The 16,174-nt window shown below is 42.2% G+C and overlaps 1 protein-coding gene across 2 annotated transcripts in view; it reads right to left on the minus strand.

The window, feature by feature from the left end:
• Positions 1 to 282: 282 nt before the first annotated feature.
• The window catches only part of HS1BP3 (HCLS1 binding protein 3), a 53,160-nt gene continuing 37,268 nt past the window's right edge, over positions 283 to 16,174 (minus strand). For both annotated transcript variants that reach the window (XM_088162463.1, XM_088162462.1), the window contains exons 5-7: positions 11,751 to 11,902; positions 11,125 to 11,260; positions 283 to 2,028 (exon numbers count right to left, since the gene is read on the minus strand). In XM_088162463.1, coding sequence (XP_088018589.1) covers positions 1,800 to 2,028; positions 11,125 to 11,260; positions 11,751 to 11,902 — 517 coding nt within the window. In that variant the 3' untranslated portion in view covers positions 283 to 1,799. The remainder of the gene's footprint in view (positions 2,029 to 11,124; positions 11,261 to 11,750; positions 11,903 to 16,174) is intronic.

Below are 16,174 nucleotides of genomic sequence, written 5' to 3' on the forward strand. Positions count from 1 at the left end.
CCCTGCCTGTTCTTGGGCAAGGCATTTATTTTCTCCTCACTGCTTTTATTCACCTTTTTTATTCCTAATTGCACCAGGACACTGGGGGGACACACAGGACCAAGTTGTACCCTTGGTTCTGCCTTTAGCTGCTTCTCAAAGGAAATATGAGCACAACTACATTTTTGGTTTCACAGTTATTTACACTTTAACACTACATAGCACTCCTCCTGAGCTAAATGGAATCGATTCTTTGCTGCTACTGTACAACCTCGAGAACAACAGCAACAACAGTAAAACCAGCAGGTTAGCAAAATGTTTTATTACAGTAAAACATACCATACATAGAGGAGAGCCAATGGTTATATTTCATCTCTCCCATCAAAGCAAAGTATCTTTATAACATTACCCACTGGGTTAAAAAGGAAATGCTAATAGAAATAATTTCATTATTAAAAATATATAATGCTTTCTATTTATTTTGGTCTATATTAGAAAGGAAAATATTGGGATGATAATATGGCTTAAATATATTAAAATTTTCCTTCTGGGGAGCTTGTCTTCATGTCTAGCTAGACCACACATGGAATGAGTTCAGGAATCTCTATTTGACAGCAAGTATCAGCCCACATTAGGTGTAAATTTGGTATCTTCAACCAGAATGCCTGAGTTTGTTAAGAAGAGGGAAAGTCCTGGATACCTGTTCTACAATGTTTTACTTTTACTGCATATTAACATTTCTTCAGTATATTTTCTTCCTATTTTTTTTTCCTCTACATAATGCCAAGTTTGTCTTCCCTTGTTTTAAGCATTACATGGTAAAGAACAGACCATCATCTCATCACAGAAACTCATTTTAGCATAATGGAATTGATCACCATGGCTGGTTCTTAAAAATTCTGACAGAAGTGAAGGAAAGGAGAGAAAGAGTGACTACAGAGAGCTATTCAGATTTCCTCCATTAACACACCTGCACTGAATGACCTCCTGGAGAAATCTCTCTCTCCACTAACTACAGTGGAAGCTCATGAAGGCTTGGCTGGAAAAAATTAGCCCTTGTGAATCTGGAGTTCACAGGATTCTACAGCATCCAAACCTCCTAGGCATGGAAACTTCCATCTATGTCTGTAGAGTGCTCTTAGTCACCCTCAGTCATCTGCTATTCTTCCCAGGAATCTGAGATGCATAGCATGGTCTTTGCAAGCCTAAAGTTCTCTCACAAGTTGCCATTTGTGCAGCATTTAAGGCAGCAGATTGTCAGGCTTAGCTGGGACTTCAATGTTCCACAGAAAGACAGAGGAACTGTTAAATATATTTAGCAGTTCCTGTTAAAAATGACCGAAATACCAGTCAGGGAGGGACAGGCTGCTACAAAACACACTGAATAAAAGGAAAATGGCCTTTCATGGAACTGAAAAACACTATCTAAAAATGTCATTAACAACATCCTATCATGCCTCAGACTATTTGTTGGACATTATTCAGAGTTGCCATGTGTACAACATCCTCACCATTTTCAATCAACTGGCCAAAACTGCACTATGTTGATACTAAAATAGCAGTAGACAATCTGTAGTGCTACATCCTTGTCCACATTCTCTGTAAAACCCTGAAAATCTAAGGCAACATTAGATCACAGCTGCACTGTTCTGAAAAGCTCACAGGGAGGTTCTGCTACTCAAACTTGCTCTCTGTATCCCGGTATACAAATGAGCACTGTGACAGTAGAAACAACACCTGGTCAATTCTTGCTGCTGTCACTTGAGCTCACTGGGAGGTGGGGCCAAGAATGCATCATCACATTTTAAAAATACATATGTTCAGAAAAGACTGGTATCCTGGTTGTTGATAGATTCATTTTCCTGGATATACTGGAGAATGTCCACTTCATTCATTGTCTGAATCCTGTTTTCCTTTTGCTTTGCCAGTGAAGGTGAATTAGTGCTCCTGGGGGCAACTGCTGGCTTCTGAGGCAGAGGTGGTTTTGGTGGGACCGTAGGTTTTGGTTTGGAGGTAACCTCTAAGAGCTTCTCAAAATCATCTTCAACTCTGTAATGAAAAGAAAACATCAGTAGCATCATGGGAATTTCTGAATTGTTTTTTGTTTTGTAAGAAAATGCAATCTTTCAAAACAAAGCTTTCTGCAGGAAAGGATCTACTCTGCTAAGTTTCTCTCTCCATAGAAGTTCCCTTAAGAATCATCTTTTTTATGATGTGGCCTTTCAGTTCACACAAGTTAACTTATATAAGTTAATTTTACAGCATGTTTTCAAATGTCTAAATTAAAGGCAATTCGTGATTACTAAAACCAGCAAACTTTATTTTAGTTTGGGAAAAGAATGTTTATTATTTGTGACAGGATACTTTGCTTCCCCATAAATTTTCACGAAAAAGTAAAATTATCCACATTCAACTCTGTTTCCTCTTCATCCCCATTACCCAAAACTGAGATTGAGCATCCCCATGCTCAATCACGAGAAACTGTAAACACTAATGGATTTTAAAATTCTGTGTTCATATTTGGTTCTGGGAAACTGAAGAAGTTTTGCAATCTGTGACCACATACAACAACTCTTTTTGATGATAACTTGATTCTGATTCCTACTGAAATAACCCAGAACACCTCAAACAGTTCAAGGTATTTTCTACCTGCACTATTTGACCCTATCAGATATGCAGCAAGCTGTTTGTGCCCAACTCTGTTCCCATGTGAACTGTTAAAAGATTTTAAGAGCACCCTTATCATAGATTATCTTGTGACTGCAAGAACTGTGTGCCTTTGGAAAGTCAAAATATGGAGTAAAGAAAAAGAAGGATGGTCTCCAGTGGCTCACTGACTGGAACAGGATATGGTACTGGAGCCCAAGGAAGATGCCTTTTTAGTTTCTTCTTCTCCATTACCCGTAGATAGGCAGTCCCTGGAGCATGAATAAATCATTTCATGTAATGTATTTTATGACTCTTCCTCTCATCTGCCTTTTGTAGTTAGAATCATGGGATCAGTAAATATCCTGAGCTGGAAGGGACACATCAAGATCATCAAGTCCAACTCCTGGACCTGCACAGGACATTCCAAGGATCACACCATGTGCCTGAGAGAACTGCCCAAATGCTCCATGAGCTCTGTCAGGCTGGTGCTGTGACCACTGCCCTGGGGAGTCTGTTCCAGTGCCCAACCACCCTCTGGGTGAAAAACCTTTTCCTAATATCCAATTTGTAACTTCCCCACTGCCAGGCAATGAGGCATCTTAGGGGGTTACCCAGAACCCTTTGAAACCCCTGGGATAATTTCTGTTTCCTAAATGTGACAGATGATAGGGATTCCTCCCTTTCTCTCTCTATTCATCAGTTGCCTTAGGAAAGGTGCTGTAAATGCTTCTACCACATGGCAGTACAACTGCTGAGGCTTTCTGCAGACAGTTAAAAGCAAAGTTGAGCTTTTCAATAATTTGGGAAGCAACTGATGAGGCAACTGTCCAGGATGACCAGGAACATGACTGAAGAACCAACATCTCTGAGACACTTTACTCTTCCATCTCCAGTGAATATTGTTTGAATGTTAAAACCATAGGTATTTCAAGAGTTACAGCCCCTTCAAGTTAAGGATCCCATTATTACTAAGATGAACTGCATGATTTCAAGGGTTTCTTTTTTGTGTTCACAAAAAAGTTCATTAAAACCTGTGAGGAATTTAAAACTATACAGCCCAGGCTGAGACAAACTACACTCACCATGAACCGGCCATGAAGTCAATAAGGATTAGCTGAAAGTCAGAACTCTAAGGTAAAACCATTCCTAACGTCAGACAGCTCTTCTTGTGACTCCCAAAGGGAAACTAAAAAGAATCACTTTTAACCAAGGCTGCTCTTGTAAAACCAATAGCATGAACACTGATATCTAAAACTAGGGAACATCTGTAACAGAGCAGCTGATGGTCAGAGCCATTCTCTGCCCCAGAGTTTGGCACCTTGAACTCTACCTATGGTATTCCAGCAGACAGAACCTCAAATTGCATTTTCTAAGTAACTCCAGAGATTATATTCTCTTTTATTTAGATAAGATTTCTGATGTCTTTTTTTTCCATGATTCCTTGTGGGTGACATATCCTACTTAACTTACAAAACAAACTCAATGTATTTCTGAATTCCTCATGTACAAAGAAATTAATTTCATTTAAGCCCAGCCTTTCTGTTTGTTGCAAACTCTGATATCCAAGAGGTATCACACCTGTGATCACATTGCCAAGACATGTTCTTGTTCTCTTTGCTGTGTAATAAACAAAACTTGTTAGGGCTGGTATTTCTGAAGTCTCCCTTCTTGGCATAAACAAATTGTGAATGAATCAGTGTCCATGTCATAAAATTTTGGTCTTAAATAACAGAAAACATAATAAGCAGAGGAAAAATACACAGTATATATAGAGACCATATGGAGGAAGCAGTATTTTGAACTATGTGCACTACCCAGAAAGGGTAGCAGTAAATCCAGTTCCCTAACCTGATATGATGGTACAACTTCCTAAATTCTCTACTCCAGTTTCTGTGCTAATCACAGCAACAAAACCACTCAGCACAGCCAAGAAAACACCCCCAAAAGATCCAGTCCACTAGGTTGTGGGGGTCTTTAGGGGATGGGGGTTTGGTGTTCTGCTTTTAAGCCAAAGAAATTCTGGAAGCTGGTGATGTAATTTCCTTTTTCTGGTCTGGATTTTTTCAAGACCTAAGTTAGACAGAAGTCTCTTAGAGAGAACACAGCAGATAATACGTGGTCTTTGTCTCAAAACCTGCTTTTCAGTGCTGCAGTGCTAGGCAATCTGTTTGATCCACTGCTGTTTGATCATGTGAGACAGAACTGTCTTTGCAAAACTAAAGAGGTAAAATGTAAAATGCCTCAGGCAGAGATAGAAACAGGGTCTTGTATTTCTTGAAAGCAAATGAATTGTTACAGTGCCTAACTACCACCATATTTAACTCCAGGCCAGGAGAGGAAGAAAAAATCAAGCAACTATTCTGAGACAAGATTAAAGGAAGAACCTTCCCATCCCATTTTTTTATAGACAATCAGGCAAAGAACCCATGTAATTAATCATTCTTTAATTAGTCTCTTTCTGTAAAAGAAAGCAGCACCACATTGTTTAAAATGCCTGCCATATTGTTGCTCTGATTCAAAGAGACTATTGGTGGAAATTCTCTCTGACACAGAAAGCAATCAAAGCCCTTACTGAAGAAAGGCTGTCACAAAACCCTTCATGACTGCTGGCATGTGGACTTCCAGACAGTAAATGAATTCTGACTTGGAGACAGATGCAGCTGCCACAAGAACATCAACATTTTAGATGCCATTTCTTTGGACTTTGTCCCTTCTCTATGGACCAGATCTTTGGGACAGGAATGACTGTCTGCATATAAAATATGATGGGGACAGTGACCTTTGCTTGCTGGGAATGCTTTAATGAGGAGAATCTGTAATGAAAGCAAGAGACAAAGACTCCCATAATTTGCTAAAGTATCCCAAAGGCTCATGCTTGAAGTTCAGTTATGCAACTAACTGCAGTTCTTGCAGAACAGACTTTCATCTTTTGTTATCTTATTATCTTTATTTTGACTGGTGTTAATTCCAAGTATGAGAGATACCTTGGTGAAGCCTTGGCGAGTGCTGTAATACCACATCTACAAGTTGGGAAAAGACTTGTGCCCAAAAATAGGTAGGAGACTTCAAAGTATCTGTTGCCCATCATGTCTGCTATGCTCAGGAGAGACAGTGTGATGTCCAGCAAGGCCCAGGGAAAGAAACAGGCTAGAGTTAACCCCAGAAATGCCAAGCACTGGGGGCTGTAAAGGAGGTCTCTCTCTTCCTGCTTCAGCTTTCCCCTGCAATCCATTTCAGGTAAATACAAAGCAGTATTTTAACCAGGGCCAGGAAATATGTCTGGACACTGGAATGTGACAGTCTGTATTGTTTAAAACCTACAAGAACCACTGCCATGGCTTTGGTTTGGGAGAGATTAGCCCTCCTCCAAAAAACTCTCCAGAACAACTCAAAGCTGGTGTGGGACAGGGACCATTCCCTGGAGGCAGCTGCACAGTCCCCTTGTTCTGCAGCTGCAGAGTCCAACAGCATGGATGCAGCCTGGGGGTGCTACCTGGCCAAGAGAACAGGCTCATTAGTGCAGGTAAGTCCCACAAGAAGCCCTTTTGAGGAAATCAGCCTGCTGGTTACATCACTCACCTAGGAAATGAAAAAAGTCAATTTTTCTAGTGTGAATAAGTTCAAACCTCTCTCTCCTGCCTCTCTAGAAAGTTCGCCAATCACCAGCCAAAGGCACAACTGGGGCAGGGGAGAGCAGGCAGCTTTTGCCCCTTGAGCTGATGGTCTGCCAAAAATGCAAAAAACCTGGGGGGAAATGGTTGAAATCTGGTGGTTCTCAAGCCCAGCAAAAGCATCTTTTGCTACACTAGGACTCCACATCACCTCTGTACATTATACTCCACAACCTGTACATGTTCCTAAGGATGGGTCAAGGTCTAGCAAAAAACTTTCTGTTTTGTTGGCAAGTTTACTTTATGATTTTTCTAATGCTTGTAAATAGCATCCCAATACATCACAGGAATGAAAAAGAAAAAAAAAAATGCCTGAAAACCATCCCAGAAGAATTTGTTTTTCTGTAACCTACTGCAGCCAAATCAAGGACCTTTCCCCACAGTTTGGTCATAGCAAGCAAGAGAAGCTGCCCTGGACTGGTCAAGAGAAACTGCCCTGGAGTGGTCACAAAATTTCTGACTCAGTTATTCCAACCTTCTCTTCCACCTGAACATTGCTCAAATAACCCTCTCCCCAAAGGATCTAGATTAACCCTCTGGAGTTTCTCAAAGCTTTTTTTCTACCTATAGTGTTGTTCTCTTACTCTCAGGACAGTAAGCATTGGTGCTGGAGATGCTGCTCCTGGACAGGTTGAAGATGTGTTACTCTCTGAATTCAGCATGCAATGCCTGCTGAAAGAAGAATACACAAACCTTTCCTGCTTCGAGGGTGGCAATCCTTGGCAAACCTGAAGCTGACAAACCTGCTCAAGAAGCTCTGTGGACTGAACGGTATCTGGGTGCATTTTCACAAACAGCCTCACCCTTAAAAAGTATAATGCTCCTGGAAAGGGTTATCAATGCAATCCTAAGAAGGAACACACCAGATCTGCCATCACAGGGCAGTAGAACTAGGATCCTACTGCTGACACTTTTTTTCTGCACTGGAAAAAGACACATGTAGTGCTGACAGCTGCTTCCTTCCATCTCAGCTCTCTATTCATTATCAAAGGTGAAGCTAATTAAATCTCTCCTAAAAGGCTGCTCAGGCAGCTGTGATAATTATTTCAGGCTAGGATGTGTGATAATTTATGCAATTCTGTGGGCACACAGAGCAGCTGCAACATTCACAGGATCAAGTCCAGCACTGGATTTCCACAAAAACCTGATCCATCACACCAGGCAGGCATGATTGAGATTAATGAGGCAGAAGAGTGCATGCCTGTAGGGCTATGACCTCATTGGCATCATGGAGACCTGGTGGAATAGGTCCTGGGACTGGAGAGTTGGAATAGAAGGATACAGGCTCTTCAGGAAGGACAGGCAGGGGACGTGAGGAGGGACTGTCACCCTCTGTGCCAATGACCAGCTGGAGTGCACAGAGCTCAGCCATGAGCCTCAGATGAGGAGCCATCCAAGAACTCAGGGGTCAGGATTAAAGGGAAGGCAGGGACAGGTGACATTATTGAGGGGGTCTGCTACAGGCCACCAGACCAGGAAGAATGAGTGAATAAGGTACAGAGAGGAGCAGCTTCACATTCACAAACCTTAGTCCTCATGGAGGACTTCAACCACCTCATTATTTGTTGGAAGGACAGACAGCAGGGCTGCTTAAGCAATGCAGGAGGTCCCTCAAAATGCATTTGAGGCTAATTTACTTCTCCAAGTGACAAAGGAGGCAACAAGGAGAGGTGATAGGCTGGACCTCGTTCTCACCAACGAGGAGGGGCTGCTGGGCAAAGTGAAGCTCAAGGGCAGCTGGGCTGCAGTCACCATGGAATGGTGGAGTTTGAGTCTCTCATGGTAGTAAAGTGGGTACTCAGCAAACTCAGTACCCTGGATTTCAGGAGAGCAAACTTTGGACTCTTCAGGGATCTGCTTTGTAGCGTCCCATGGGATAAAGCCCATGAAATGTCCCATTGCACTTACAACACAATTGGTTCTTCTCAATGCTCAGCACTTGCTCACGTAAAGTTGGTGATTCTATTTAAAACAGTAATTCTCATTTCATATGAGCAAGTATCCACAGAGAGCACAGTCTTCAGTTTGCAATGAGAACATTTATCAGATTCTCTTCTCCCTCATGTTGTGACAAGCACAGCCCACGCACATTTTGCAGACTCATTTGTCTCCTTAACAGCCTCTGCCTCATGAGTTACAGCCACTGCTGAGGATTCACTGCTGTGCTGACACTGCTGTGGCGCTACTGCTGCTACAACCATTCAGGTGCCATAAAGATCACAAAGGCTCTGGCTGCTCCTGTGTTCTGCTCCGAACATTACCTTCTTCCCCTCCCCCTTTGGAAGAAAGTTTTGCCCTCCTCTGCCTTAGGCAGCTCTCTTCTAACTCTGCCCATGATTCACAGTGAGTCAGACACTTCTCAGATCTACCACACACATGTGAGCAGACCCTGAGGTACATGTGAATGTTCACTGCATCAGTCAAGAGCTCCTACATCTGCATTATTCAGCTACTCCACTGGAGTGCAGTGAAGATGTCCAGGTTTCTGGACCTACCACAGACCTGCTGGTGCATCACAGCTCAAGACAGTCCTAGATCTTAACAAAATGTGTCCAGGTAAACTTTCAGTATGATATAATCAACTATGTCCAAGAGACCAAGGTGTTTCCATTTCCATTTCTAGTAGCATATCCAGCTCTAGCCTGCTGAAGAAATGGGTTGTCACAGCTCCTACTCTGATCTGAGGGCTGTGGAGAGATTTCTTCAGTACCTTTTGGGAGAGTAATTGTCAACATATACAGGGCAAAGGCAAGACTTATTCTTAGGCCTCAAAATAAGCTCAAGTTCCCATGCCAGGGAGATTGCAGAGTGCAGCTTATGTTGAACACTTTCTCACCACAAAGGGTCACTGCCTGGAAAAGAGACTGTGATTCTGCCCTGCAAGAATATTCAATACCAGTTTGGTGGGAAGGAATGGGGGGAGAGGATTCAAATGTGGCCTCATTCAAATGCTGCCTCTATATTTATGAGACCTGACTGTTCTGCTGAGGCTTCCAGCTGAACAGAAAACAAAGTGCATTTTGCCCTACCACTGGAGAAAGTTCCACTATGGGATTTCAGGTGACTGCAGTGAATTTGCATAGAGGGAGGTAAAATGTTGCATTAGATTAAAACAGCACTGCCACTTCTCCTCCCCTCTTGGACAGTAGCTTCTCCTTTACCCTCAACTGCCCTGCATTGAGTTCACCCGTCCTCTAGGATGTGCAGATAACACCATGGACTGGGTTTACCAGGGGAATTTCAGAGGGTGTTAGGCACCTGAACAGGTCAACAGATCCTGATCTATCTGCCTGTATCTCTTGCACAGCCAGGAGCTGCCTCTGGATTCCCATAACAACTTTCCTATTGGACCACTGGCATGGTTTTCTGCTTCATTATATGTATTCATTTCCAATTGGATCTTGATGACTTATCAACTATTGGAAGCACTGAGACAAATCAGAAATAAATGAAAACTACTGGAATTTAAAAGAAATTAAATATTTTCCCATGGGTTCTCATAACCATCTGGGTGTGCTGCTGCTGATGATGATCCCAAACTGATCTGAAACCATGGTCTAGTGAGCAGACTTCAGAGACCTTTCTCTGAACATATATAATCCAAAAGAGATTAACACAACAGATGGAGAAGTTCTCTCTAGTGGATAAAAATGCAAGGACTGCACTGCAACAGGCCCTTCTCCTGTAGTCATATGAACACTCTGGATGAAGTGCTGTATGCTGAGATCACTATCAGACAAGAAAATATTGCAAGAACACGTGTGTTTGCTCCCAGTACACCACAGCATGAAATCAGGTCATGTCCTGCTCCATCAGCTTCTATAAACATCAGGTGGGCTGTCAGGGTGGAATGCAAGATGGCATCCAACCCAATTTAACCTTTGTTTAAAGTAAGTCAGATATTACTCCTGAGATAGCCAGCACCTTTCCATGCGTAGAAAGCAACAGCTGCAAAATTATCTGCTTCAGGAGAGGTTTGAAACCACACACAGAGTCTCTCTCCTGGGTTTAGTACCTGCTGTGGAAATCATACATCCTAACAGAAGCTGGTTGACACAAATTAGCACTGGAAGCAGGCTGGCTTCATCATTCAGATGCCAGAGACCCAGAAGGAATGAATTTGACTCATTACTGCAGCACAGATTCCCTGTGTCTCTCCAAGCACTGGTTCCCTGCTTGATCTCTGGAGGATTATCAGTGCAGGCAAACCAGCCGTGTGAGAGAGATGTCAGGGATAAATACATTATGTGCTGATGTGTTCCAGTGCTACACTGTCAAGAGAGAAGCAATATATTATACCCTCCTGCAACTCTGAGCTCCAGCCCTCCTTCTCACTAAATTAAAAATTAAATGCAGGGTGATAAAGACTCCTTTACTGCTGTGGAGGTATGCACAGGATCTCTCCTGGAAATCATTCCTCCTGTGGCAAGAGCCCCTGTTTCAGGTCCCTGAAGCTGAACTGCTCTTTATCTCTGGGATTTGTTCCCCACTTTTCACAACGGAGGTCAGGTTCCCTGTGGATTGTTTGAAGGAAGCAGAAGTGTCATGTTAGAAAACAAGAACAAGATAGCACACCTTGAGCCTTCAAGGCTCTTCCTTTGGAGTCACAGAATAATTCCTTGCACCCCATCTTTCTCAAAGGGTCTTCCTAACTTCCTTTTTAATGTGTTTGATGTCCAAGCTCCATGACACTCTTGTTACTACAAGTATTGATTCATAGTTTGCATTCTGAGTATTTAAGCTTTGTCCCCAAATTAATCTTTTTCAAGATCTAAGTAACATTTCAGACCACCTTCATGCCACATGACAGATTTGAGATGAGTACCTCAGCAGTTCCTCAGTGTCCTCCTCAGGATCCCTGCTCAGCACATGCTTGCTGTGCTCACAAGCAGCTGGCAGCAGCAGTGAGTCACCGAGTCTCACCACCCCACCGAGGTCTGGGTCTTCAAATAACTTCAGATCTAGAAAGGGGAATCAGAAGCTGCTGTAGTTAAATCATGCTGTGTAACACAATGCCTACACTAACACTAACTAGTAAATCTGGCTAGTTGGGTTGAAAACACATATCATGTAGACAATTCGTTTTTTTCCAAAAACTTCCAGTCCATTAAGTGCAGCGATACTCTGCACTCTAAGGACTTGGTAAATCTGCTTTTTTGTGGCATTCAAAAGTAGGTCATATTACTCTTGTTAGTGTGGCCTAAGTGACTGTGGGACAGCCAGCTCCCACAGACCTTAATATCCTAGTTCCAAATGTTTACAGAGAACAGCTATGGGAGCTTCAGGTTTCATTTGTTCTTTCTAGATTATTCTGCTCAGCTGAAGATTTGCCTTAACATTTCCAAGTCATTGTTTAGCCTGTATACTATGCATCACTGTAATTTAAAGGCTCAGTTATACATATGCTTTAGATAAAACAATCTGTGTATATACAAATATAAACAGATTTACTCTCTTTCATCTTTCTTCTGGGATCAATTGATGAGAAATCCTTTTCTGGGCCAAAGAGTCCTTCGTTTGGATCCACCTCCTCTTCAAAAATGGTTAATTTGGGCTTCTCTTCCTTGGCTGGAGGAGCAAGTGTCTTCTTTGTTTTCTTAGTTCTAAAACATAAGAGAAAAGAAAATTAGCGGCAACTTTTCATTTAACAAGCAAGACTTATGGCTAGGAAGTCTCAAAAGCTGAAAATAGATAGTGGGAGACTAAGAGAGGTTTAGACAAAGGTACACAGGCATCTGTTAATTGCTGGCAGGAATGGGATACTAAGCTGGAGGGACAGTTGGTCTGGCATTCTCTAGCTGAACCCATGTGTATTCTTAATGTCTGTCAAAGGCCCTAATGGGAATGGGAAAAGCAGAGCTAACAATGCTGTACTGTGCAAACTACTACTCAGAAACATTTAAGCAGCTTTACTCCTCCCACACAGAAAGCTTAAAATAAGAAAGATCAATTCCATCAACACTGTTTGAGACAGAAAAGGATGGCTTGAAATACGAAGTGCAAGTTGGTCCACTGCACTTATCCCTGAGGTTTTAAAAAATCCCTCTGGCTCCATTTCCTTGCCAGTTCCTGCTGTGGTTTATGATTGCTGCATACTCCTTTGTAAAGGTATTAGACACTCCCCTCATTTGCACATGACTTCGAGAGAGTTGACTCCTCTTCCAAGTGCAGAGTGAAATGCACCTGCCTCTTGCTCTCATACCTAGGACTCACATTCCACCAGCTAAAGCTACAAGGCAGCTCTCACAATAAGGCAGCTTGAGTTATGAGGCAAACCAGATGGCACAGCAGAGAAAATTTAGAGGGAAAAAACCTTTGGGTGTAAAGTCCAATTCAAACTAGGCTGAAAGAGGAGCAGTCCCTAGGACAGCATCTCCTCCCAAAGTAATTGCCATGTTTCAGAGATCTTTACTCTCAGCAGTCCTGGCCCTGCAATTTCTAAGGCAGCCCCTTTGAGTGCCTCTTCCAATAGAAGATCTGATCTTCTCCTCTGCAGAGAGCAGGTCAGGTTTCAGCCTAGAGCAAACCCAATTATCAGCACTTAACATGCCACGGTCATCAAAAACTCAGAGCAAGGTCAAAAGATTATACACACATTCCAAGTACATGAAAGAGTCTTGTAAAATTCTCTTCCAATTACAGCTGCACACAAAAGCAGAATCCAGTTACTTCCACTTATTTTCACAAGTTTATTATCAACAAACTGGAACTCATGGATGGTTATTACCTTGCTACCATCACTTTGTGGCAAATGCAGCCTAAGAGCAAGCCCCATGCAGACCTTAATTATTGATTTATTTGGAAATTTACCCTATTTGATACTCTAAAGGTATCTGCAGGTGTCAGCAACTACTATTTATGACAAAAAGCTTCATTTTCATTAAAGCAGAAGAAACTTTAATGATTTTTTCGCTTTCATATTCATTAGGGATATGCAGAGTAACTTCTGAATTTGAGCTACTTTTGAAAGCCCAGCTCCAAGGAACTGCTTCAAACTGAAGCATTCATAGAACACCCCTCTTCCAATACCTGTCAAGATATAAAGATATAATATGTACAGGCAGCTTTCACCCAGGATACCTACACAAACTCAAATTCATTGCTTTATTAACTGTAGTAAGGGATCTATCACTCAAATGAGCCTAAGTATTAAAAGAAAAGGTAAACCAAACAACAAAACCAAAAAGCAGCAGCTCTGAGTCTTTCAGAGCTGACAAACTGATTTAAAAAAAGACTTGGTAAACACAAATAAATCTGATCTGCTAGGGAAGAAACAACCTTTATTTGCAAAATTCACACCTTACAAAGTATTCTTTGAGAGGTGAATGACCATATAGGTGAGGATTTGCCAACCTACAGAATGCCAGAAGTCTTTGACAAGACCCCTTGTCCATTCAGAGAGTTACAACAGCTCTCCTGATGCATAAGAGCCCATCATGGCACAGGTAACATACATGAGCCACTACACTGCCAAGCAACAGATGACCACCCCAGGGAAGTTAGCAAGGAATTTACTATCAGTTAGCCCAAGTATTTGCAGTAAACAGAACCAGAATAGTGGGAAACACCAAATAAAGGGAAGAGAATCACAAAGAGTGTTATACAGACCAGCAAGTAAAATGGAAATAATGGAACTGAAAGGTCCTGATAACAACCTTCTGTGTAATCTGGCACTAAACCAGCCCACTGACATGTGCTCACTTTCTGGTTGGCCAGGGGACTCCACTGGCAGCTACAGGGCACAGGGCCAGACCCACTGAGCCTGACTGGTACCAGTAGGAATAGGAGAAAGTTTTTCTTCTGCCTTCAAGTTGTTTCCCTTCACTGCCCTTCTAAGGAAGCCACTGTTGGACTGCCAAGTAATTCCAGCATATCCATACAGGGACTCTGTTGAGGTCAGTCCCTAAGTGGGAAACAGGATTCCCACGGTTCTGTATTTAGCTGTGCCAGTCCAGACTGCACTGCTGGGCAGAGGTTAATGGATGAGAAGGGGGGTGTGAGAAGCTTCAGAGACTGTCTGAGGTTCTGCAGCTGGCCTGAGTGTGCATCTCTATAAATTGGTACTACCTCCCCATAAGCAGGGCCCAGGGACTCTGCTGGAGCCAAGCTGATTGTGAAGCCCTGAGCTGGCAGGCATGCAGAGGAGAGCAAGGACAGCTGATTCAATGATCATGATGTACCAGGGTGCAGTAAACTTGAGTAAGAATGCAGAGTCTTTGGGGAAGACAGAATGAAGGAACATTCAGTCTTCCAAAGTATTACTGTACCCAAACCCTGCACTTGATTAACACCTTCTTCATACATCACGCTCACAAGCTTGGCATCTGACATTTTGAAACCACCAGCATCCAGCTGGCAGAAGATGACCCGTGTTATTGCTATTTCTTCATTTATGAAACAAGTGAACTTTTGGAATATCACTCTAGTGACTTTTAAAACCTTAACAAAAACCAAACCAGCCCTAAAGATGACATATCTTTTGTTCAGCAGAAACTATTTACCCAGTTGAGCCTACTGATGTCTACACAGGAAGAACTGGAAGAATAACTCAAATAACACTCCTGTCTCCTGCTCTACTAAAAAGGAGCCTCCTACGTGACTATACATAAAGACTGGCCTCCTAACTGACATGGACCAAAATTGGATGATCAAAGATTAGACTATATGAATCCACCAGGCTGCTGGAACACTCAAAAGTCCAGCTGAGACTCCTGGCTCCCACACGATCCTCAAATCACCCATGAAAATGTCAACAAAACCCTGTATGCAGACACTTTCAAACCTCACTCACTTTGTGAGTTTTGTGAGTTGTCTTGTTACTGTTTACTGACACAATGTAGGTCACTCATCTGGCAGGTCTCACTGGCACAGCAGCAGTGCACAAGAGCTTTCTGGTCAGCTGTGGAAAACAGTAAGGAAGATGACTAAGACACTCCAAAGTCAGAAGATTTCCAGACCTGTGTGTGATACCTGTTTGTGAAACACGGAACTACAGATCCAATGCTGGGTGACACTGGTTTAAATCACAGTGTGTCTACTGTGCTCCATACGGAGAGGAGTCCCTGCCCCATTATGGGTTAAAGCAGTGAGTATTTTTATCAAGAGCACATGTAATCTCAGCACACAGGCAGAAGTTTTCAGATGTTATTTTTCTGAAAATATGACCATCTTCTTTTTATAGAAATTAGATTATGCTTCAGAAAATGAGTGTTACAATAATATTAAAAAATACTTATTAATATACATACTCATATATTAGGTATCCATGGAATTGTACAAGGGAAGAGCTCACCAATATAAATGGACATCCCAACTCACACAGATCTACATTCAGGCTTGAACAGAAAGCTACAGCTAGAATAGCAGCAATATTAGCACATCTTCTTGAAAACCACATCTGAAAAACAAAGATCCTATACACTAGTTTGTTTGTGCAGAAAACAAAATGTCATCTGCTGCTTTCTTTTCATTCAACAGTGCTCATTTTCCAGAGCTGCCTGACAATAACAGACAGGACAAAAGGGGTCAGTCTCAATTCCTCTGGCCAAGGGATGCTCAACAGAAAGTCGAAGCCCATCAGTTCATGCAGCCTCACTCCTATGCATTAAACCACCACTACAAATGCTGGCTGCAGGGATACTTTACCTCACATAGCAGTCTTTTTCTTGTGGACATCATGCTAATTTACAGTATTTTAAATGGCTTTGGCATGTCCCAAAGTAAGATAATGTGCAACTGATGGAATAAATCTCCAAATAGAAATCATTTGAAACAAGAGTATTCAGTTGCAATATTTGTCTGCTGCAGCTCCAAGATTAGGTCAGCCTTGGATTATTGTTCCAGCAGAGCAACAGATGGAAAGAAAGCCTGAAAGA

The sequence above is a fragment of the Sturnus vulgaris genome, chromosome 3 (genome assembly GCF_052056855.1).
Source record: "Sturnus vulgaris isolate bStuVul1 chromosome 3, bStuVul1.hap1, whole genome shotgun sequence".
Lineage (NCBI taxonomy): Eukaryota > Metazoa > Chordata > Aves > Passeriformes > Sturnidae > Sturnus > Sturnus vulgaris.